Source organism: Gouania willdenowi, chromosome 10, assembly GCF_900634775.1.
Source record: "Gouania willdenowi chromosome 10, fGouWil2.1, whole genome shotgun sequence".
In the NCBI taxonomy this organism is placed as follows: domain Eukaryota; kingdom Metazoa; phylum Chordata; class Actinopteri; order Blenniiformes; family Gobiesocidae; genus Gouania; species Gouania willdenowi.
In genome coordinates this window covers 37,056,342-37,079,739 of record NC_041053.1, presented here as the reverse complement: position 1 = coordinate 37,079,739, position 23,398 = coordinate 37,056,342, and the positions used below count along the sequence as shown (strand labels likewise).

General features: G+C 38.8%; 2 protein-coding genes across 2 annotated transcripts in view; both read left to right on the top strand.

The window, feature by feature from the left end:
• Positions 1-23,398, top strand: part of anxa5a (annexin A5a) — a 1,189,405-nt gene that overhangs the window by 495,883 nt on the left and 670,124 nt on the right. The window lies entirely within an intron of this gene.
• The window catches only part of fstl5 (follistatin-like 5), a 266,604-nt gene that overhangs the window by 52,793 nt on the left and 190,413 nt on the right, over positions 1-23,398 (top strand). The window contains exon 3 of the mRNA XM_028458956.1: positions 13,377-13,407. Coding sequence (XP_028314757.1) covers positions 13,377-13,407 — 31 coding nt within the window. The remainder of the gene's footprint in view (positions 1-13,376; positions 13,408-23,398) is intronic.

Genomic DNA, 23,398 nt, shown 5'->3' with positions numbered 1-23,398 from the left:
TTCCGTACCTGCAGGTATGGGGATGTACGGTCACACACAGACAAGTTTTTACAGCTAATAATGTTATGCTTAATCAAATGTACCCATCAAATTATGGAATATAATGAATTATAAAGCAAAAAAACAAACAAAATCAACTATTGTTTTTTGAATGATAAACATTGAATGGGTTCAAATTGACCCCAAATGTAATCGGACAGTTAAGCAGCACAACATATTATTTGTATGTCGTATTATTCTAATTCAGAATGCATCGTGCTCGTGGTTATTCTCTCTCTGTCCTTTGGATGAGGCTACAGCAGAATATGATACAAACCTTTTACATTTCTGTCATAAATACTTCAATCATCAGCGTGCGCTCAGCCATAAGCAGCAGGTCACATGCTCTACCCATAATCCCCCTGGTGCCGTTTCAAAAGTCGCAGTGAGATACTCAGCATGGGGTCAGCTGTGGGACACAAACCTGAACTTGATGTGATGCTTGTGTCATGTGAAAGCTCCACTGCTGTTCTTAAAGGGATCCTCCACTGTTTTTACAAATGTGGCGTAAAAGCTTAAAAATGTCCTTATTAGAAGATCAAACCTAACAAAATGCATTATTTTGCACCATTTTTGACAGTTCTTGAATTACTCACTAACTTCAGCCACCAGAGCGTCCGCTGCGCACTGTTTAAGGGAGAGTAAAAGTCCCTTGGGAGAGCTCTTCTTCTCTGCTTCATTGTCTACTACAAAACCGCAGAGTGGGAACTGTCACCCCCTGCGGTCATAGACTATTTTATCATTTTTCTGTACACAAAAGAGCTTTACATCAATATATTTACCTTTTCCTGAATATTTAGACCAGGGGCTCTCAACTGATCTCACCCTGGGACCCACATTTTGCCACGGTCATTAAATCGCAACCCACTTTTTTTTCTTTTTTTTCGAATTCAACCAAATTTAGTTTTCAAAAATAGCTGTTAAAGCATAAATAATAATTTTTTCAACTAAATCTATATATTTTCTGGTGCAACATGCATTTTACTGCATGCATGTCAAAAGAAAAGTTTCTTTCAAAATAAAAGTCCAACATGAGAGACATTAAGTTTTTTTATTCATTTTTGACATCTGTTCGCAACTCACTTTTGGGTCCCAACCCACTAGTTGAGAATCACTGATTTAGAGCTTGTGTCAAACTCAAGGCCCAGAGGCCAAATACGGTCCTTCAGAGATTCCTATTTGGCCGACAGGAGAAAGTGAAAATGACAGAAAAAACTTGGCCTGGGGGCCGGCGGGGCAAGTTGCAGCATCCCCTTGGTGCCCTCGGCGACTATGGGCGTGGTCGTCGTCCCTGGGGGCGCTGCTCTCGGTGCTGCTTCCGTTCCGGGTCATTCTGGCCTGGGGTCCGGTCCCTGCTGGCTCTGGGCCCACCGGCCCACCGGCGCTGGGTCCTCGGCTGCTTGGGGCTTCCTCGGTGTGTGGTGTGTGGGGTGGGGGCGGTGGCTTGCCTCTCGCATGAGTTCTTACGGGCACCTGGGGGGCTGATCGGCCGTGGGGGGGGTGGCCTGGGGCTCCCTGGCCTCCGCTCTATCTGCTGGCCTGGCTGCATCTGCGGGCCCGGGGCAGTTCCTGGGTTTGCGGTAGCGGTTTTTGCACATATACTGGTCTACGATGCACTGGCACGCTTTGGGATTAACTTTAGACACTAGGTATTTCGCTTTAGGTATTTCCACTCACTCATTCCCCCTGTCCACAGCCACCAACTTTATAGCTACGCTTCACACTTGTCACTATACTGGCTTGATTACACAGCATAAAAGGCACAATATGTTCCCTAAATGTGTGTCCAGACATAAAAAACATAGGTTTTTCCACTTGGTTGTGAAACTGCTCGGTCATTAGGGACAATTTAAATCAGATGATGACTGAACCAAAACCTGGACCAACCTTGTGCTGGATTGGCCACATGGCAAATCTAGATTATCAGAGGATTATAGGTAGAGAGAGAGAGAGAGTGGGGGTGAGGGATTAAACAGAGATGAGCAAAAGGACAGGAATGAAACAGCACATTCCTTTTTTGTCTTAACAACAAACTGCTCGATGTAACTGTACCGTCACTTAAAGTTTGACGTACGCGTGACTACTGTCTACATTGTTTCCCTCGTCTTCATCCTCCTCATCCCCCTCCTCAGCCGGACAGTTAAACCCAACGCCTGTCACTCATCCTGATGGGCTGTCTACTTTCAAATGGCAGCCAGCCGGAGGCTTAGGGAACCAGCTCCTGTGTAGTCCCCACAGAGACTGTGGAAGCAGATGCCGTTTGTGACAAGTCTGTTACAACAATAACATGCCGTGGGCATCGTCCACCCTGGACTTAACCGAAGCATCTCTGCATTTATTTCCACGAGTACAGTGCCCGTCGAAAGAATGTAATCATATAGTAGGAGCTTAAGTAGAGTTGTCAATTATGTTCAAATGAGTATGTGTTTGACAGTTGGATGTACAAAGAGGTGTACATACTCTGTACTGTTATAAAGGGGTTTATTTGCAGGTGCACAATAAAATAGCGTGTGCGATTTCCCTGGTTTAATTCTATTGGACATATAGAACTATTATATAAGGCTATTAATAATCACAAATTTCACCTTTAGAAGTACAAAATGGTATGAAAGAACAACAACAAGTAAATGGTAACTACCTGTAATTCAAGTATTACAATAACAAAACAAGAGGTATTTTTTATTAAACTGTCAAATTACATTTTTCAAAAATGTTTACCTTTTGCTTCTACAATTGATTCTGATTCTGTTAAGTTCTTAAATTCTTTGGAAAAAAAAGTAACCACACATCTATAAAAGTGCCCAGTATGTCTAATGAAAATAAAATGCAATCAAGCTGATGTGGTTCACTGACTGGGTGTTTACGTGCTATGCATATGTTAGCGTAATTCATTTTTTTATTTTCGTTAAAAAAGCTCATTTAAAAAAAATCGCTTTGGACATTTTTTGGATCGATATACGATAATCACGCTGTGATATATTGCGATGTATCACAGAATCGATTTATTCTTCCACCCTTGTTGTATTGTTTCTCTTTGTGGCAAATTAACGACACTCAAAACCCTCGTGTAACACAGTGTAGAGACATTTCGGCAAACTATTTCTAGAGCATTTGTTGTGTTTGTGGTTGCTCTCGGAGCGTTTGAAATCCAGCCCACACCTCTGACAGAAAGCTGAGTGACAGCTGTAGCACAAGTGAAGTAGAATAAAACACCATCACACATCATGAATGGTTCATGTGGAGATAAGAAGCAGTAAAAAAAGGGCAGGCGTGTGCAGATGTTTGAGGAAACTCTGGAAAACAAGGTTTAGGCTTTGCATGTTCAGGACCAACGATGCAGCTCAGTATTCCCTGAGCGCCGCCTGCAGGGAGAGAGGCCTGTGATGCACTGAGGAGACGCGATCAAGGCAGTCATTGACTTGTTTTACCTTCACCCTGTTTTACTGCTGAAAATCATATCCACGCTGTACGATCTGAGTTATTGTGCATCGAAAACAAACTGCGCTCGAACTGACCAGGTTTTGTCTGGGATTTTAGAATAAATCACAGAGTGTGCTGTGAATGCAGACCAAGCCAAATCAAGGTGATATAATAATTAATAATAATGAATAATAATTTCACGGCGCGTTCATCTACCGCGTCATCAACCCGAAAGTCGCCATTTTGGAGATAAACAGCAGGTTTACAAACGAGGAAATCTCGAATTTTGTGAGGAAATGGAAATTATTGCTGTGTTTTTGGCTGTACTAATTGGTCAGACCATGAAAAACGTGGCGTTTCATAGACTGCCAAAAGTTTTAACAAATCAGGGAGAACAATGTCTGCATTTTATAGTCAGTAGTTCTACATCAGGAGAGCAGTGACATGAGACTAGCTCACCGTTGGTGTATTTACAAACTCATCTTCCATCTTACATTTAAATCCAGCTTCAGGTTGTCCAGTTTGTTCTCCAGGGAGCGGACATTAGAACACAGGATGGAAGGAAGCGGCGTTCTCTGAGGATTAGCTTTTACTTGGTTGCTAGCCCCGCTCCTGCTTCTGATCACACCGCTTACTTCTCCTCTGCTGGTACAAGGCTCCGCTGCTTCGCAGGCCGCTGGATGTAGTAGTGTTCAAAGTAGTTGCATCTAACGGACTATAACTGTTTGATTTGTCTAAATCTAAGATTGTCTGGTGGTCGTATACTATTTTTGAGTAACTACGCTGCAGGTTCACTGTGAAATTATTAGAAGTGACTGATTTATTCGTTGTTAATGCGAGCCACTGCAGCCACAGCTGACCTCCAAACTTATATAAGATTTAAGGTCTTCTGCTGGTGAAATCCAGGTATTGATGATATCAGGATACAAAATAGATAGAAGACTCTCCGGGTCGTCATTGATCCAAGACGAGGAAGCCAACTCGTATGGATCTGCACCACCGATAAACCCTAACTTTTCCAAATATCGTCCCCTTTCCTGCGGTCCATGTCCTTCCCTATATGCCTTTGCATTTCCAACGTATTTTGAGGAAGTTTTCTGTGACTTACCCATCACAGAGTTCACCTCTGTGAGCCTCCAACGTGTAGTGTCAACATCCGCTTACCTCCAACATGTCCGCGCATCCAGGTTACTGACCAGAAAGTGACGTCGGTGAAAACCCTCTGTAATCATCAGCTGTTCTATAATTAGCTTTCCTCACATTTAGCTAATTTGTCTTTTATTTGAGACAGGAGTCCATATAAAACATCATGTTCTTCATCATTGACAAAAATGTGTACACATGAAAAATAAATCTAAATATAAATGGTAAATGTAAAACTAAATGTTTCATCTAACTTAAAGTATTAAATCTAAATGTTTAGTTTAAATGCTAGCTCTAAATGTTATATCTAAATCGAAATGATAAATTGAAATGTTAAATCGAAATGATAAATTGAAATGTTAAATCGAAATGCTGAATCAAAATGTTAAATCTAAATCTAAATGTTTAATCTAAATCAAAATGGTACATCTAAATTCTAAATATAATTTTAAATGTTAAATCTAAATGCTGAATCAAAATCAAAATGTTCAATTGGTCACCAAGTGTAAATCTAAATATTAAATGTAAATCTAAATGTTTAATCAAAATGCTAAATCTAAATGCTAAATCTCAGTGGTAAATCTTAAACTAAATGTTTAGAAATTATGCAAAGTGGGCAGGTCAGAACCTGCCAATCACAAAGCCCCGCCCACAGCACTGGCTGCTGCTCAGTGAGTGAGGAGAGGTGAAGGGCAAGACATGGCGGGATCACTCCAAACTAACAAGCTTGAATAAGCGGTAATGACTGCTGTACGGGCTACTCATCAGCCTGTGTGGACGACTGCCTTCACACAGTTTAACAGACGTAGATTCGCTGAGTGTACCAGCATGCTGTACAGTATATGCTGTATGTCACCCCACTTTGTGTAATTTCTATACATTTAGCTATACTCTTGGCATTTATATTTGATATTTATATTTTCATTTAACATTTATATTTACATCAAACATTTATATTTATATTTAACATTTATATTTACATTAAACATTTATATTTATATTTAACATTTATATTTACATTAAACATTTATATTTATATTTAACATTTATATTTACATTTATATTTATTTTTCATGTTTACACATTTTTAATGAGATTGAACATTCTGTTTTACAGGAATTTGTCTGAAATGAAAGAAAAATAAGCTACATTTGAGCAAAGTGAGCTAAATATTCAAAATACGTTATGCTATGAAACAGTAACCGAGTTCCTACATTTGGAACCCCATAGTTCTACGCCCATTTGTCCCTAGTGTGAAATCAGTCTCAAGGTGGTATTTCCCCCTTTGGCCAATACCTTAGCTCGGCATTTTTTTTTAGCACAATAACAAAACATTAAATTCATTATATTACAATTCTCGCGTATATTGCTATAGCCTTAAGTGAAACCTAGGGGTTTATAAAGATTACTATGATGTGACCAAAGTTGGAACAATAACATTAGGTTAATATAAATCCAATGGACGCGTCCACTCACTCCATTGTTAGAGAAGCATGTTTGTGATCACAAGGTTGTCAGTTTGAATCCCCAGATGGGAAGGAGAGCTGGCAGGTCAAAAGACACCACCTGTCCGACTATAATCACCATCGTTCTGGGTCCTTAGGCAAGGTCATTGAGCCTTAAATGCTTTTCAAGTGCTGCATGATAGCTTCGCCTTCAGGAATGGATAATGTACAAAGAGGGAATTTGGTTTTAGTGCGACAATAAAGTGATTTTTTTTTTTTTTTTAAACACGAGGGGAAAGAAGCCAAATGAAAGACTTTATTTTTATTCCACCACATGCTGGGCAGGGATTTCTGCAGCAGTTTAAGGGCCAGATTTAATTGGTCACCAGGAGATAGAGAAATATATCTTTTGGCTTCATGTTGGGTTTATTATTTCCTCTACAATCACGCCGAGCATTTTTAGCACACACTTTTTTGTGTCTGTTTGAAATATTTTAAAAAGTAAAGAATATTTTATTTGGAATATTTCAGGAGTTTGTCACGATAACGAATAGATAGATAATGTCACAGAAAGACATGCAATCTTATTTTATCTTATTTGTATTAGGAGGAATATGACATTTCTTTTAAATGCAATTGTGCAGTGTTTTCACCTCAAAATGAAAAACAAAGGATGTTATTTATTTAAACTAGTTTTTGTTTGGCCAGTAAACAGTGATTTAAAAAAAAAAAGCAATTTCAACATTCTTCTGCCTGAGTTTGCACTTCAACATGTAAATATATAAACTGTATGGAAAGTACTAACAATATTATGTAATATTGTGTCTTTTTTTTTTTTTTTTGCAGAATTTTGTGTCAATGTTTGTGACAAATTGTAGGATTTTGTATAAATTCAGAGTTTTTTACAATTTGAGATTAAAAATATTATTCATGTAATAAAAAGGGCAAAAATATTGTGATCCATTGCAAATATTGTAGAGTTTCATTGTGAATTAAGAGGAACTGAGAGATCCACAACTGAATTTGTTGGAAATGTACATCATCATTAATGTTTTTCTCTGTAATTTTTTACTTTCTCCTTCATGCAGTTCGAAGTAGATGCTCTGAAGGGCCGTATTTGGCCCCCGGGCCTTGAGTTTGACACACATGATCCAAGTAAAGCTTCTTCAGAGCTAACATACATGGACTATCACAAACGGTGCAAACAGTCATGTTCATCTATAAGGGGGAATAAAGGGGAGAGATTTTTGGGGTTCATCCATAAAGTCAGCAAAATTTTGGTCCATTGTTGAACATGTGATACATTTATTTATGTATTTATCTGAATAATATACACTGATATCCAGGAAGTTTAATATTATTATTTGTGCTATAGTATATAGTCATCTTAAATATGTAAATCCTTGTTTTAATCAGAAATAAAATGGGTTGAAACTTAAAAGTGACCAAAAATGGTGGAAAAGGTGGTTGCAAATTAGAGTGGCCAAAAAAAGTAGTAAAAAAAGTGTCAATTAAATACATAGGGGTAGGGGGATGAGGTATTGCAATTTAAAAGGTAAGAACAATTTTTTTAAACTTGCAAATAATGGGCATGACAAATCATGAATGTGGTTAAATTGCCAAAAATAAGCATATGATGAAAAGAGGTTAATATTGACAAAAGTGGGTCAAAATGTGTGACATTAGGTGGGAGCAGTGGTAGAAAGGGTTTATAAGTGCCAAAAATGTCGACGTGAAAGTGGAATAATGTGCAGAAAAGGCACTGAAGTGGCAGAATTGGGAGTAATGTAGCAAAAAACCATTAAAAGGAGCAAAAATATGGCAAGAAAAAGGGATGGAAATAATGTTAAATATGGCAAGTTTGGTTTAGTTGCAGAAAAAGAGTCTAAATTTGCAAAAAATTGCTTTTATTGTAAAAAAAAAAAAAAAAAAAAAAAAAAAACTTTGTTTTTTTGAAGGCATCTGGCGACCCTGTCTGAGTGTCTCACAACCCCAAGATAGAGAACCCGTGTGTTAAAGTCTAGTATAGTAATAAGCCAACTTTCCAAAAAGTCATGGTTACACATGGCAAGAGGAAGAGAACCAGGCAGGTTTTGTGACATTTGAAGAAGAGAGAGAGAGAGAGAGAGAGAGAGAGAGAGAGAGAGAGAGAGAGAGAGAGAGAGAGAGAGAAAGAGAGAGAGAGAGAGAGAGAGAGAGAGAGAGATGTGGGCGGTCAGCCATAGGCAGTGGGCTGTGACAGGGCAGATGAAGCACCAGTTGTACAGCTGGGTGCTTCAGTGTCCCCAGAGAACAACCAGGCCTGCCAGTGCAACCTCGTGGGAAATCACACTTTTCAAACAAATGAAGTGTGAACACTCGCTGCCACATGCAAATAAGCCCCACTTGATATCTTCTCTACCTGTAGTGCAATCCTAAATGTCACTTACTCCAGAGCATGGCAACGGGGGGTACAGAGGGAATATCGGGGAGCCACAGGTGTTCATTTTTGGCTCACTTTGTCATCAGGGCTTCACAAAGTAAAGCAAAGGAATAAAAGAAAGAAGAAGAGAAAAGCATCTTATGCTTTGTGAGTTTCTGTGTTATAAAAACAAAACACCTTTATAGTATTTCACTTTTTTAATTTTTAACTTCAATAAAATTGCACATTACTCACACCACAGTCAGGACTTCTACAGCCATCCATCCATCCATCCATCCATCCATCCATCACAGATCTGCAGTCATTGGCATTAAGTAAAAGATAATAACGAGAACAAACGCTGTCATCGAGACTCTAATTAAGCAAAAGTGTGTTATTAAACTGTGGAAAGAGCCTGGAATGCATGGCAGCAACTTAATACATTCATTTAAAAACAGTAAAAAGAATAAAAGAAGAATATGACCATAAGAATGAAATATGCACCTATGCGATGACAAGCCTTTTAAATCATACATGTCAAAATCAAGGCCCGGGGGTCAAATCCGGCCCTTTAGAGCATCCAATTCGGCCCACAGTAAAAAGCAAACAAGTCAGAGTAACCATGAATCATTATGTAAATTACCAACTAGCTGTAGATATCTCCAAAATAACACACAAATTCTCATATCACATGATGGCTGTCATTTTTTTTTATCTCAAATTGTTAAAATAACTACATTTTTCCCAAATCCTGCAATTTTCTTCAAATTATTCCACAAAATTTCCCTAAATGACATAAAAATGGGTCAGAAAATCTACTAAATTGAAAGCGAAGATCATGCTGAGACTGATGTCATTTATTGCTTTGATATTATCAGTGCCGTACATAATTTATTTATATGCAGCAGTGCAAACTAGAGCACAATAATGATTAAATTGCTAATCTTTGCACCTAAAATCTGTGCCCCATTGAAGAGAAACTGCTCTTTATTTGGACCCTGAACTAGAATGAGTTTGATATTGATAGTGATTTTATTCGTAAAGCTGTTTGTTCCCTGAATTCCTGCTCGAGAACAAGTTGAGCTTTATTTGGCGAAGGGGATATCAGGATATGTTTTAATATTTTCTGTTTTACGACCTCAAAAAAGATTGTTTTTTTTTTTAAGTTACATTAAAGTTTAACAAAAATGGGTTTAATTATTTTTTTTCCCTGATTTCTGGTATTTGTTAAATTATATATATATATTTTTTTTTTGCTATCAGGTATATGAAGCGTGTTTTCTCTCACTTATTTCATCCCATTGAGACTGACTAGTTAAGGTCTGGACCAGGGGTCTGCAACCTTTACTCTACAGGGAACCATTTAACCTCATCTCATCTGGATTAAAGTCCTCCTGGAGCCAAAAAATACCTTCTAAATGAAGACAATACAGTGTATTAAACTCTATACAGTTAAAATGATATAGAATAATGTTTGATTTGATTTATACATCTTAGTTTACATGAACACAATGTTATATAAAGAAGATTTTTTAATTTTTTTTTAATTAATGTATTTGAAGGGCTACAAAAAGTAATGATGCTGGTCAACACAGGCTAATTGCTAATTTCTTGCCACACATAAAACATGCATATTTAACTGGCACATTGGTGGTTAAATGAATCTGTTCCCACACAATTAAAATCTCTATTTTCTTCCAGAATAGTGTTTTTGTTGGTTTAGTTATCTTACAGGGATGTAAAACTTAAGGTTAGTCACAGGAGCAGGAAAGTTGATGGTCTGTAGATGTTGCAGCAGGTGAAGTAGGAAGGTGCTGAGTCATTGCACAACGTGATTTATTTTTAGGTTAACAAATTGTTATATCTTGATTTTATTTGTCATTAATATCCTCTGTAAAAAAAAAAAAAAAAAAAAAAACATTTATTTCAGTAGTTTTTTTTAAAGCTGTAAGGAGCCATTGCAAAAGAGTCAAAGAGCCACGTTAGGCTCCAGAGCCACAGGTTGCAGACCCCTGGTCTGGACAAACAAAGGCTTCAAACATCACAACAAAGGGCAACATTTGAATATAATTAAACTGTCAGTGTTTACGCAGATCATACTTTGCTCTTCTGAAACACAGGGAAACGTTCCCTATAGCTCTTTATGTACGCAATTCAATAGGTTAAAAGTGTTCATTTTAGATGTAACTTAGGTTTTTGATGTTGCAATGCTCCTGAAGCTAAATGCTAATCTTGGGGAATCAGCAGTAGCAGGTAGTAAACGTAGGGAGTGCCCTGAAGGTTTTGTGAAAGCAGATAGCGAAATTTATCTTCTATCACTGGTTTTCTCTGTCAAAATATGACCATAAATCTCAAAATTCATGTGAAATACAGCTCATGTTGGTAATCTCTTCTCTGCTGAATATTTGATCGCAAACGGCCTCATTGGAAATGTGAGGAATTTCCAAACAAACCCCACTGCATATTTGCACAAAATGGAACAGCCTACGCAAAGAAAATAAATTAAGCACATGTTAAAAAGGTTAACTAGTAATATTTGGCAAACCCACCCTGAATATTTGTGTAGTCGAAGAAGAATAATAAGGAATACAGTGTGCAGATACTGCTGTGGAGATATCAAATATTCATGCCTCGTTCTTTGGCATTCATTGTTTTTGAGGAGCAGCGATTTGGCATCGTGGTGCAATAACACATACACGCTCGGAATGTGGCTAATATTCAAACACTCACTCTTTGTTTGCATGTTGCTCCTAAAATAGCCTGTTTAGAATTCATAGAGACATGACTCTGCGTTTGAGTGGTCCCATCTGTTTCTCAATGATAGGTGTGAGAAGAAAAGTATGTCCAGCTCATCTGACCTTTTTTATTGAAGACGCTGACAAATCCGTACAAAGGCTTATTCTGACTGCACAACATCACACGTCACACCCTGAAGCAGATGGACCACCGCAGAAGAAGAAGACCAGAGAGTCCAGTCACACAGACTCAAAGAGATGAAACAACCCCGTCATAATATTCAGATGGTGATCATCTAACAGACACGGGCAACTGACGGCCCGGGGGCCACATGCAGCCCTCGGTCTAAAATGACCACAAAAGTACACAAATTGACTGCAAAAACACAAAACTACACAAAATGAATCCAAAAAACATAAAATGAGGAGTACATAAACATGACTCCAGACATACAAAATTACTATAGAATTACACAAAAACCACAACGAATACACACAAAATGAAGAAAAACAACAAGAAATGACAACAAAAATACCCAAAATAAATATAAAATGACAACAAAAGTACACACAATGAATCTAAAAAACAAGAAATGACAACAAAAATACCCAAAATAAATATAAAATGACAACAAAAGTACACACAATGAATCTAAAAAAACAAGAAATGACAACAAAAATACACAAAATAAATATAAAATGACAACAAAAGTACACACAATGAATCTAAAAAACAAGAAATGACAACAAAATACACAAAATAAATATAAAATGACAACAAAAGTACACACAATGAATCTAAAAAACAAGAAATGACAACAAAAATACACAAAATAAATATAAAATGACAACAAAAGTACACACAATGAATCTAAAAAACAAGAAATGACAACAAAAATACACAAAATAAATATAAAATGACAACAAAAGTACACACAATGAATCTAAAAAAACAAGAAATGACAACAAAAATACACAAAATAAATATAAAATGACAACAAAAGTACACAATGAATCTAAAAAACAAGAAATGACAACAAAAATACACAAAATTAAAATATGAAAAACAAAATAACAAAATGAGACAAAATGAATAAAAAAAAACATAAAATGAGAATTCAAGTTCACAACAGGACTCCAGACATACAAAATTACAGTAAAATTACACCAAATCACAACAAAAATTGCACAAAATGACTTTTCTTGAGTTTTTCTATAATTTAGACATGAATGAAACTTTAAAGGGGGAAGCCATTTGGCCTACAAGGCAACAAATATTTTTTTTTAGCAAGCTAATGAAAATACAGGAAATTGAAATAATCCCGCTTGGTATCGTGTATCTTTTTTCGGTGATACAAGCATGGTACCATGTACTATACGCTACCGTTTTACGGTATGTACAACAACCACATTTTGGTAAAAATCAATAAGCGTGTTTTGTTTTAGCAGAAACAAGATGTTTCTAGAGTTATTATAATGCTAAATGCCGTTTTATCACATGCTGCTCATTTTTGTAAAAACAAAAAAACAAAGCAACATTCTTTTTCAATAGTTTGTCAAGGTTTCATTTATTCAGACAACTCAGGAAATCCACTGTGATCTCCTGATATGTTTCAACTGTCAACTGCCAGTCTTCGTCAGAGGCGTCTGCTGATCACTTTGATGTTTCCTTGACTTCCGCGTAATAATTCCAGCAAGATTATGACTAAATTAAACTTCACCATATTATTCAAAAAGACGACAAAAATGATAACACTGGATTTTTTCTTTTTTAAGCTCTCTTGGCCATGCTAAGCTACATGCTAAAGCTAAGCAGTAGCAAACACTGAGATTTTTTGTCTGTTTTTGAAAAAAAATTGATTTTGAATTTGAATAAAGCCTTTGAGTGTATAAATACATATAAATAACCTGCTGTATAATGTACTTCATTGACACCAGTTACCAGTTGCGAAAAGGCTTATGGTTTAAACACAAATGAGTGAATGAGAGACATTATTTGTTCTACATTTTAGAATAAAAATTCCCAATGGCACACAGTTCAACAATTAAATCTCAATCAAAATTATACATTAAACGTTTAATAAGCATTACAATAAATTGAACTCATTCATGTAAGACTAAAGTACTTTTATTTGCACAAACTCGAGCTTTGTTCAATTCTAACGTAGCTTCTCTATGTTTTTATTTCTGCAGGATGGCGCCCCAGAGAGCTTGAGAATTAAAGGTAAGTTCCTTATTCTCCAGACCTTCATTTTATTATAAAACTGTGGATTTGACAAGATTATATTAGATGTTGACAGCCACTTGATGCAAACTTTTTAAAATACCTTGAAGCAGCCCTGACATTTCATGTTTTGTACACAACTTCAAATGAAAGGTCTCTTTTTATCATTAAAGTTGTAAAACAAAAACAACAATAATAAGATTCATAAGCTTCTTCTGGGTTCATTTTTCAATCTTTATGCCTTGATTATTGCAGAATGAGACGTGTACAATAGAAAGTGTGAATGTATCCTTGAGCCTTAGCGCAGGAAGGCATATTGCATTATTGAGCTTTTTCTTTCTTTTCTTGTTTGTCTGCACTCTGGGTGAAAATACTCAGAAAAACTTGTTAGTGTGTCTAGTAGAAAGGCTTTAGCTTGGAAGTGTGATCTCCTCACAATATGCACCACACAATTCACAATATGCACCACACACCCATACCCAACCCTTGGGGGGCTGGATGGTGGGACTGGGGGTGGAGGGGGCCGCCACCTGTGTCACTGTGTAGTGGCGTGGGGGCGGCACTCCCACCTCTAGTTACCCTACTAATCCCTCCAATTTTAATCACACCTCAACATGCCACCCCCCGGAGGGTGTACCCTCACTTACACCCTCCGGCCTATTACACCACATACACGTATATCCACAGAGGTAGGATGGGGAGCACCGCTCCCCTCCATCCCCCTTCTTTTAATTACACCCCATACATTCACTGAACACACACACTCACACAGGGGATAGGGAAGTGCCTCTCCATTGGGGAATGGAGAGGCACCATAACAGGGTGGTGGGTTGGCTCACATATTTGGGCCTCTCCGGTGGGGGCCTGGCCCCTCTGTTGGTGGCTGGGCCACTACATAGAGTGAAAATACATCAGGATGGTGTGGTCGGGCGTGGCGGTGGGTCTCGGGGGGGCTTTGCTGGGGTCTCTCCTTGCGGGGTCTTTCCGGGCGGTGTCGGCCTGGTGGAGCGCGGGGGCGCTTCCTCCCCTTGGGTGAGGCTTGGTGCTTGTTTCGTCGGCTGGTGGCCTTGGGGGCGGGCCCCGCGGTGTGCGGGCCTGGGGCGGCCTGCCTCGCCGGTTTGGGGGGGTGGGTGTGCTGGGGGGTGTGCTGGTGTCCTCACCGGGGTTGGGGCGGGGTTGCTAGGTGCCTCGGAGCGATGCTGTTTACTGGGGGGCGGCGCTAGCTGTTCCGGTGGTGGAGGTTGCTGTCGGCCGCCTGGTGGGTCTGTCCTGCCATCTGCGGACTGTGGGTGGGTCCGGGGGCATCTTTGGCTCGGGGCTGCGGTTCCGCACTTGATGTGTGCCTTTGGGGTGCCTCCGTCCCCGCGGTGGGGATCGCCGTTTGCTCGCGGGCCGGTGGGTGGCGCTGCTCCGTGGCTGGCGCTACCCGGGGGGCGGCGGGCCCTGGGCTGCTGGCCTTGGGCTGTCCGGGGCTGTGCGGTCCTGCTGGGCTGTGGCCGGGTCCTGGGCGGGGGTGGGGGGTGCGTCCCGGGGGGCTTGGCCCGGGGACTTGCCCTTGGGGGGCCCTGGTCCCGGGGGGTGCTCCTGGGGCCGGGGTGATTGGCTGGCTGGCCGGGCCGGTCCTGGCGGGGGTCTTTCGGGGCGGGTGCCGCGTGCCGCGCCCTTGCATACCTAATGGTACGGCCCCTGCTTGGGCAGTGCCCCATGAGGCAGGGTGCTGGGGATGCACAAGGCGGTCTGGCTTGGCCCTTGGAGGGGGCCCTGGCTTTAAAAAAAATAAATAAATAAATAAAAAAACTAAAGCCCGTGGCGCGGGCGACATCAACAATAGGTGATTTGGGGCGCCATGGGGGGCTAGGTTGGGGTGCCTGGGGGCCGACGGGGAGACTCCCGGCGGCCCCCTGGTGCCTTATGCGGCTTGGGGTGTGGTCGTCCTCCCTGGGCGGGCTGCTCCTGGTGCTGCGTTCATTCCGGGTCCCTCTGGCCTGGGGTCGGGTCCCTGCTGGCTCTGGGCCCGGCGGCGGGTGCCCGCCGGCTGCCCGTTCGGCGTGGCTCTGGTCGTCTGCTGGGCGTGGGCTTCGGCTCCTCCGCTGGGGTCTCGGGCGGGGAGCTCTCTGGGCCCTCCCCTCGGGGGGTTGGGCGCGGGGGTGTGGGGGGGGTGGGGGGGGGATGGGGTGGGGGGTCTGGGGGTTGGGGGTTGGATTGGTGGCGTGGTGCGCTGGGTCCTTGGCTCCTTGGGGCTTTCTCGGGTGTGTTTGGGGGGGGCGATGGTTGCCTCTCGGTTGGGGATCTTGGGGGCGTTCGGGGGGCTGCTTGGCCGTGTGGTGGTCGCCGGGGGCCCCCGGGTTGCCCGCTCTTGCTGCTGGCCTGGCTGCTTCCGGGGCCCGGGGGCGGCTCGTGGGTTTTGCAGTGGCGGTTCTTGGAAATACATTTGTCATGGATGCACTGGCCTTGGGCTGTGGGATAACACTCATACTGGGCTCAACCACAGACACGTTGTTCCCAAATACCTGTTTTATGGAATTTCCACTCACTTCTTCCTCTGCTCACAGCCACCACCATTATTCCTAAGCCGCACACTGGTCACCAAACTGGCTTGATAACACAACAATAAGCACAATATACACAACCACAATTTCACATCGCATCACTTGAAATCTATCGACTACTCCCCACCCATTCCATTTCCTATCTTGTATTCCTCTTCCCTGTTAACTTCCCCACCCCCTCTCAACCCCTCACCTTGGTGTAACACTGCCCTCTCTTTTTTACATCCTCCCTTTAATAAAGTATTTCTTACCCTTCCCTAGGGAGGGCTGGTGATGGTCACAATTATGCAATGAAATAAATAAATTTATTTAATTGCAATAACAAAATATGCATTGCTGTTAAAAGATTGCACTTCTTGTAGTGTTAACCTTCGACAGAATGTGCAGACAAGAGAAAAAAAAAAAAAAAAAAAAAAAAAAAAAAAAAAAAAAAAAAAAAAAAGGAAGTGTGATCTCCTGACTCCAATATACAAAATACCATTAGTCAAAATATGTCTACACTTTCTAAACAGATCTCCCAAAACACACCAAGAACGATACGAAATACAACACAAAAAATAGTGTCAATTTTGTTGACTAAAACATTTTGTCGCCATTTTCGTCGACTACATTCTTTTAAGTGGAAAATACATTAAAAAAAAAAAAAGATTGCCATTTTTGTTGAATAATAAAAACAAAACTATGACATTCCATGTCATTTTACAAATGGCCCACGCACTTTGTTCTAAAAAAATGCTGATATTTTCACCAATTCACAAAATGACAACAAAATGAAATAAATCCAAAAAACATAAAAGGAGAACTAAAGTTCACAACAGGACTCCAGACATACAAAATTACAGTAAAATTACACCAAATCACAACAAAAATACACAAAAAGAATCCAAAAAACATTAAATGACCACAAATGTACACACATTGACTGGAAAAACACATAACTACAACAAAAAATACACAAAATGACTCCAAAAACATATAAAAAGTACACAAAAATGAATCCAAAAAAAACGAAAATGAAAACAAAAGTACATAACATGACTCCAGACATACAAAATGATATAGAATTACACAAAAACCACAACACGAAATGACAACAAAAGTACCCCAAACAAATATAAATAATACAAAATGACAACAAAAGTACACAAAACAAATATAAAAATTCACTGTTAATTTTTAGTTTGATTGTATGAACACTTTTTGAGATATGGACAATTTAAGGAGGTGTGAATGTGTAGGTTTTTGCTTATCCTTATTTTTCTTCCAATATCTCAGGAACTACATCACACAGGAAACAAAGATGTGGTATAGTAATACAGCTCCTCCTACTCTCTCAGAATATACAAAAATAAGTATTTACATCCTATCTGGTGGACATGGAGTAAATATTTTAAAGTATTTTGGTGTAATTTTTCAGATATTGAAAATGGAAGAGAAATAAGGACGCACAAAAACACATCTCAAAAAGTACTCATCTCTTCAAACTAAAAATGTACAGTGTGTTTTGAATCGTTAAGGAACAATTGGTAAAGATTTCAAATTTTTTTTGGGGTGTCATGAAAAATGTGTTGAAATGACATGGAATAATATTATAATGTTCACATGGAAAGAATCCAATCAGAACTAAGTTTGTTCTTTGGAAAGTATCCAATCAAAACTACTTTTGTTGCGTGGAAGGCGGAACAAGCCGGTAAGTGATCCAACAGGAAGTAAGTGATTGTGCGGATGTAAGACGACTCGTGTGGATTTATGCATTGATCTATGGCCGTGTTGTAAATGATAAACCAACGTACTACTCTTACTTAGTCTGACATCAAAATGAGTATGCGTTCATATTAGATATTATGAAAAGATCGAGTATGCAAGAAATACCTGGATGTATATTATATCGGGACATTTCCTAAGTATGCACGTTGGGCACTCGTCATACTCAAACACCCCATGATGCATTGCAAGCGGAACATAAAATGGTCCTGGAACTGGCTTCAAGTTTTTTTTTTTGTTTTTTTTTTTAACGCTTTTCTAAATGGGGCTCTTGTTTTGAAGTTAACAGGAAGTTTTGTCAGTAGCAGAATGGAGGGTCTCTGGAATGTCTGAATACATTTTTTAAATTTTAAATTTTTAAATTTTTAAATTTTTAAATTTCTACATTGTACTTTCCCTGCATGCCCCTGTGTTCCCATACCTGTAAGCTGCTGGAACTGTGAATTTCTCTTGGAGGTGAATAAAGTATCTATCTATCTATCTATCTATCTATCTATCTATCTATCTATCTATCGATCTCTAAAATGTTTATACGTGAGTTTTATGGATCATATTTGAGCATATTTGAGCATATTCCACTTTCTCACTTAAAATGTTTTCAGAACATTCAAAGGAGGAGAATCAACAGAGATATTTAGCCTCAGTGTGCTCCAGGTTTTTACCATTGTAGGTTTAAAATGCATATTTATAGATGGGTTTCTGATGACGTCCCGAGCCACCCACAATTCCGCAGTCCATCACCTTTCATTGTTTACATCCTGACACAACACAATTTTGTCCCCTGAAGCTTACAAAATAAAAGGATAAAAAAAAAGCCAAAAGGAACAAACAATCTATAGAGATAAATTGAATGCAAGGTATTTACAGAAGTTGAGTTTAATTGACAACAAAGATCCGTACGAGATCAGGAAAGGAGATTGGGTGTCCGTCATAGATACGTTCCTGGCCGTTTTGTATCCAGACATTGTAAACTATCTGGTGAACAGTTTAAATGCCAACACGTTGAATAAAATGAAAGCATACAAGTCTTTGGAGGCGTATAGCGAAGGGTGTGTGTGGACCTTTGACAAGCTAACAAGATTGTTTTTGCTCCAATATTGTTTTTCACCTGGTCAATGTGAGGCTTCAAAGGTAAGATGACATATTACTGTACTTTTTGACTGATCTGACAGAAGCATTGATAACTTTGGCTGTGGTTGTTTGATCGTTAAATGATTTATATTTCTTCATTCGCAAGAATCGTAGCTTTCCAATGACGTGCAGCCCGAGTGATAACGTAAACATACAAGTTGTGTATTCATATTAAAAACATCATAACATCTCGGCAGGCCGACTAGTTATTATTTTAGGAATGTAATAAAACTGTCTTGTGACTTTGGTTACCAGTAAAAGTTACAGTGACACACAAGATGGTGACGCCCGCAGGTGATCATGGGTAATTCGAGAAATGGAAACCCACTTATAGTATATAGTAGACATTATATACTCATTGAGTTTGTAGTATAGTATGTAAGTTGCTATTTAAAACACAGCCTATCTGTGTGTTTTTGCAATTCCATCAGGTTGATCAATGCTAATTTAATCTTTATGTTTTACATATTTAGTCAACTATATGTTGCAGATTTAGGTGATTAAATTGTTCATGTAATTTGGTTGAAAAACAGAAAAAGACTATTACTGAAATAGTCCTGATGGCTACATTTTGATTAAAACTAACTTGAAATGCAAAATCAGTGTAAAAATAACACTGATGTAAACAACCCAAGGTTAAAATGTCAGACAGCACCACAGAAGAAGTGTTCATGGTCATTGATTTGAGTTGATCTGCTTGTATTGGTGGACCAGTGCGTGGTCCTGTAGCAGGTTGACAGATGCAGCTCATTTGTCAAACTGTCACCTTTCTATCCATCCAAACGTCTCCTCTGTCGCGTCCAAACAAGAGTCAATGTCAGGCAAAGATGGTCCTGCCAGGAGTTGTTTGGAAGAGCCTCCAAACGGACATCTTCCCATTTCTCTTCACCGGGGAAGGTCGAAGCCGTAATCGCAGAGGGGGCATTTCCATAAAGGGCGGCCCCAGCTGTCTGCTGTGATTCACTTTAACGCTCCATGCTCCGTGAGTTGAGAGGGAGGGGTTCTCCCTTTGGCCACGTTTTAACTGCCGAGTTGATTCCTGCCCTGACAACGAGTGAGCCGTGGAGAAATCTTTAATAGTTCCACATTTTTAACATTCAAGCTCTTTTAAATTGCGTAGTTGGAACTAAGCAAGCTCTGTATATATGTTTAGTTCATTCAGCAAGTCAAAAACTAGAGGGGATTTGTACAGATATAGAGTTCAACTGATACTTTCTATAGAGATGTAAGATATATGTTGATGAAATCAGTGTGTTACTATTATTATTAATGTTACTGCTGTGATCTTTCTCATACCTGCCTAAAAATTATCCCTTCAACTGAATTCCTATAAAGAATTGATTTGCCAGTTTGCAAACTCATTTTATTCGTTTCCAAACTTACTTTAGAATCCAAGTACCCCCGCTTTGTTCGATTTGCTCAGAATTTTGTAAAAAAACAACTATAGAGCATAATGATAGAATAAATGAGTGATAACACACATTTTAAAGAATCTCATTTTGTAAATAAGTGGAATGAAAGAGTATTTAAGCATCCTGAATAGATTTATTTCTAAAGTTTCTTTAATTTACAGTTATTGTCCTCCGGATCCTTGTATTTTAGTTCATGTTTTAATCAAAATCATTTCTATCATCACTTTGTGGTTTTTTTTTGTGTCATTTTGTGTATTTTAGTGACTGTTCTTATTATTCAGTATATTTTTCTCTTATATTGTGCATTTTTGTTGTCATTTTTGCATGTTTTTGGTATTATTTTAAATTATTCTCTCAGTGCACATGTTTTTGGTAATGTCGTTTTGCATGTTTCTGTTTGTGTATTTATTTTGTTCTCTCTCATTTAGTGTGACTGTTGTCATTTTGTGTGTTGCTGGTAGTAGGAAGTATTTCTCTCTCAGTGTGTGTTTGGTGTTATTTTGTGTATTTTGTTGTTTGTTCTTTTTATTATTCAGTACATTTTTTCTCTTATTTTGTGTGTTTTTGTCGTCGTTTTGTAAGTTGCTGGAAATATTTAGTGTGAATATTATTTTCAACTAAAGATAAACATTATAAACCCCATATTTTTATGCTTTCTTTTGTTCACTTTACTTTCTCTCTCTCTCAAGTACCCTCTGTAGTGCCATTGTGTATACCCCCGTTTAGAAAACACTGCTCTCGGTTGTAGGTTGTAGAAAATGGTTTATTTCCTCTTGCTCACATACTGGGATCATTCCATTGTCCGTTGATTGAGACTTATATTTATTGCACTGTAATAAACAAGAAAATGCATGCAAGGAAATTGCACAGCAACAATAGGAGCAGGTGGGAAAACAAGCACAACACCGAATGGAGGCAATGCAACAGCCTATAAAGTCTAACTGAACGCTGGAGCAGAAGAGACAACGACAGACAAATGTCAGTTGTTTTCCAGGACGCTCAGTAATTGGAGCCGCAGAACGAGATTGTGCTGCTACAACTGAGCTTAGAGCAGAACCTTGGGCTGCCAGTGACACGTACCTGACAGAGTGAATGGACTTTTATTCTGACCTATAATAATAATAATAACAAAAGCTGATGGAAGTTTTACAATTGTCTCACTGTCCCCACGTTCATTGTGAGGAAGTATCATCGGAAGCAAATACTATTTGGATATTACGGTTAGATATACAAGCAAACAATGGACAAAACCACAGGATACAGATCAAAACAGTTTATTTCTACCTATGACGTTTGATAAAGCAGTGGTTCTTAATAAGGATGTCCCACTCAGGTTTTTTGCCCCCGAGTCCGAGTCCTTTGATTTTGAGATTTGGCCGAGACCGAGTCCGATACTTCTACAATACATTGAAAAGATAAAGAAGAGCAAAACAAAAAAAAAAAAGATCTAGGATGTCCCTTATTTATTTTATTCACCTTATTTTAACATTCAACCCTAAACAGAGCACTACTGTGATGTAGCTTGATCAATCAACCAAAAAAAAAAAACATCACTTTAGACTGTAGTGCAAGATTAAATAATATTAAATAAAAAATGTCTAATATAAAAATGAATTGTGCTTCATCTTAAAATACCCAACAGGCATGTTACCAAATAATAAAATACAAGTGCTGCAGTGCTGTAACATAAGGTCAGTAATGTGCTTTTAGGAACTGCACTCTTAATGTTTACTCTCCTCATTTAGTTTCACAGATTGAAATTTTTTGATGAAAAGTACGACAACTTATTTTTGTTGGCATTGCAGGTGCAGAGCGTGTACGTTTTTAGCTGCTTACTAAATAAAGTGTGTCAGGTCTGCAGATAGAGATTGATTTATTCTCACACATGGTCTTTTTTAATCACTTTTATATTATTTTGTTTGGTGTATTTTTCTGTAATGTATGTTTTTTGCAGTCATTATGTGTATTTGTGTATCTTTCTGTTGCGTTTTTGTGCATTTTTTGTATAAATATCTTTGTTTTTTTTCCTCATTTTTTAATTTTTTGTATGTTTCTTGGAGTCATGTGTATCTTTGTATCTTTCTGTTGTGTTTTTGTGCATTTTTTGTGTAATTATTGTTTTTGTTGCTATTGCGTGATTCTGGAGTCATTTTGTGTATTATTCGTGTGAACATTTAGATAGGTGTATTTTTTGTATAAATATTTAGTTTTGTGTACTTTGAGCCATTTTCATTTTTTTTTTGTTGTATTTTTCTGTAATGTATGTTTTTTGGAGTCATTATGTGTATTTTTTTTATCTTTTTGTGCATTTTTTGTATAATTGTTTTTGGTTGCCATTGTAGTGTGATTCTGGAGTCCTTTTGTGTACTTTGTGTATAAATTTTGTTTAGTTTTATTTTACGCATTTAGTATGTTATTATTATTATAAATAAATACTGTGTGTGTGTTCCCATGAAATGTTTGAGTCGCTGATAACAAAACTCCATAGACATTGTAGCGCCAATCAGAAAAACAACAAAACTGCGCAAAACAAACCGTAAATCTTCAAACTACATGAGTGAGTCAGTAAATTAAAGTATTATCTACAACTCGGCTGTGTTCTTCAAAACAAAAATCACTATTTACCTTCGAACCGAGTGGTCAGAGCTTAACTTCCATGCGCGGCACCACCGAGAATCTGCAGTTTCCCAGATGGAGTATTGAACAGGTTGAGTTAAATGCTGACTATAGTGAAATAACGCATTAGTGAGCAATTACACGGACAGTTATATGGCTTAAACACAATGGGAAACTTGTCGGTAAAAGACTCACCATTGGCTGGACGGTTTTCAAATGACTTATTCAGAGATCTCCCCGTTTTTTACTACGCAATCCATTCTAAATCATGCTCACCGGTCCATCCACATGTATTTGCCTAACTTTCACTAAACTTACAGTATCTATTTTCAGTAGTTTGGTGTATGGAAGGTGTGTCTTGAGTGAAGCTGCAGTAATCAGGTGACCTTCACTATGTAGCACCGTCTACGTAACATGTAAACACTTAGATCTGACTCAGAGCGTAACACTACAGTCCTACCACCTTATGGACGGGTGTTGTGACACAAACTGTTACCGGACTAAATGGTGGTCCGTTAT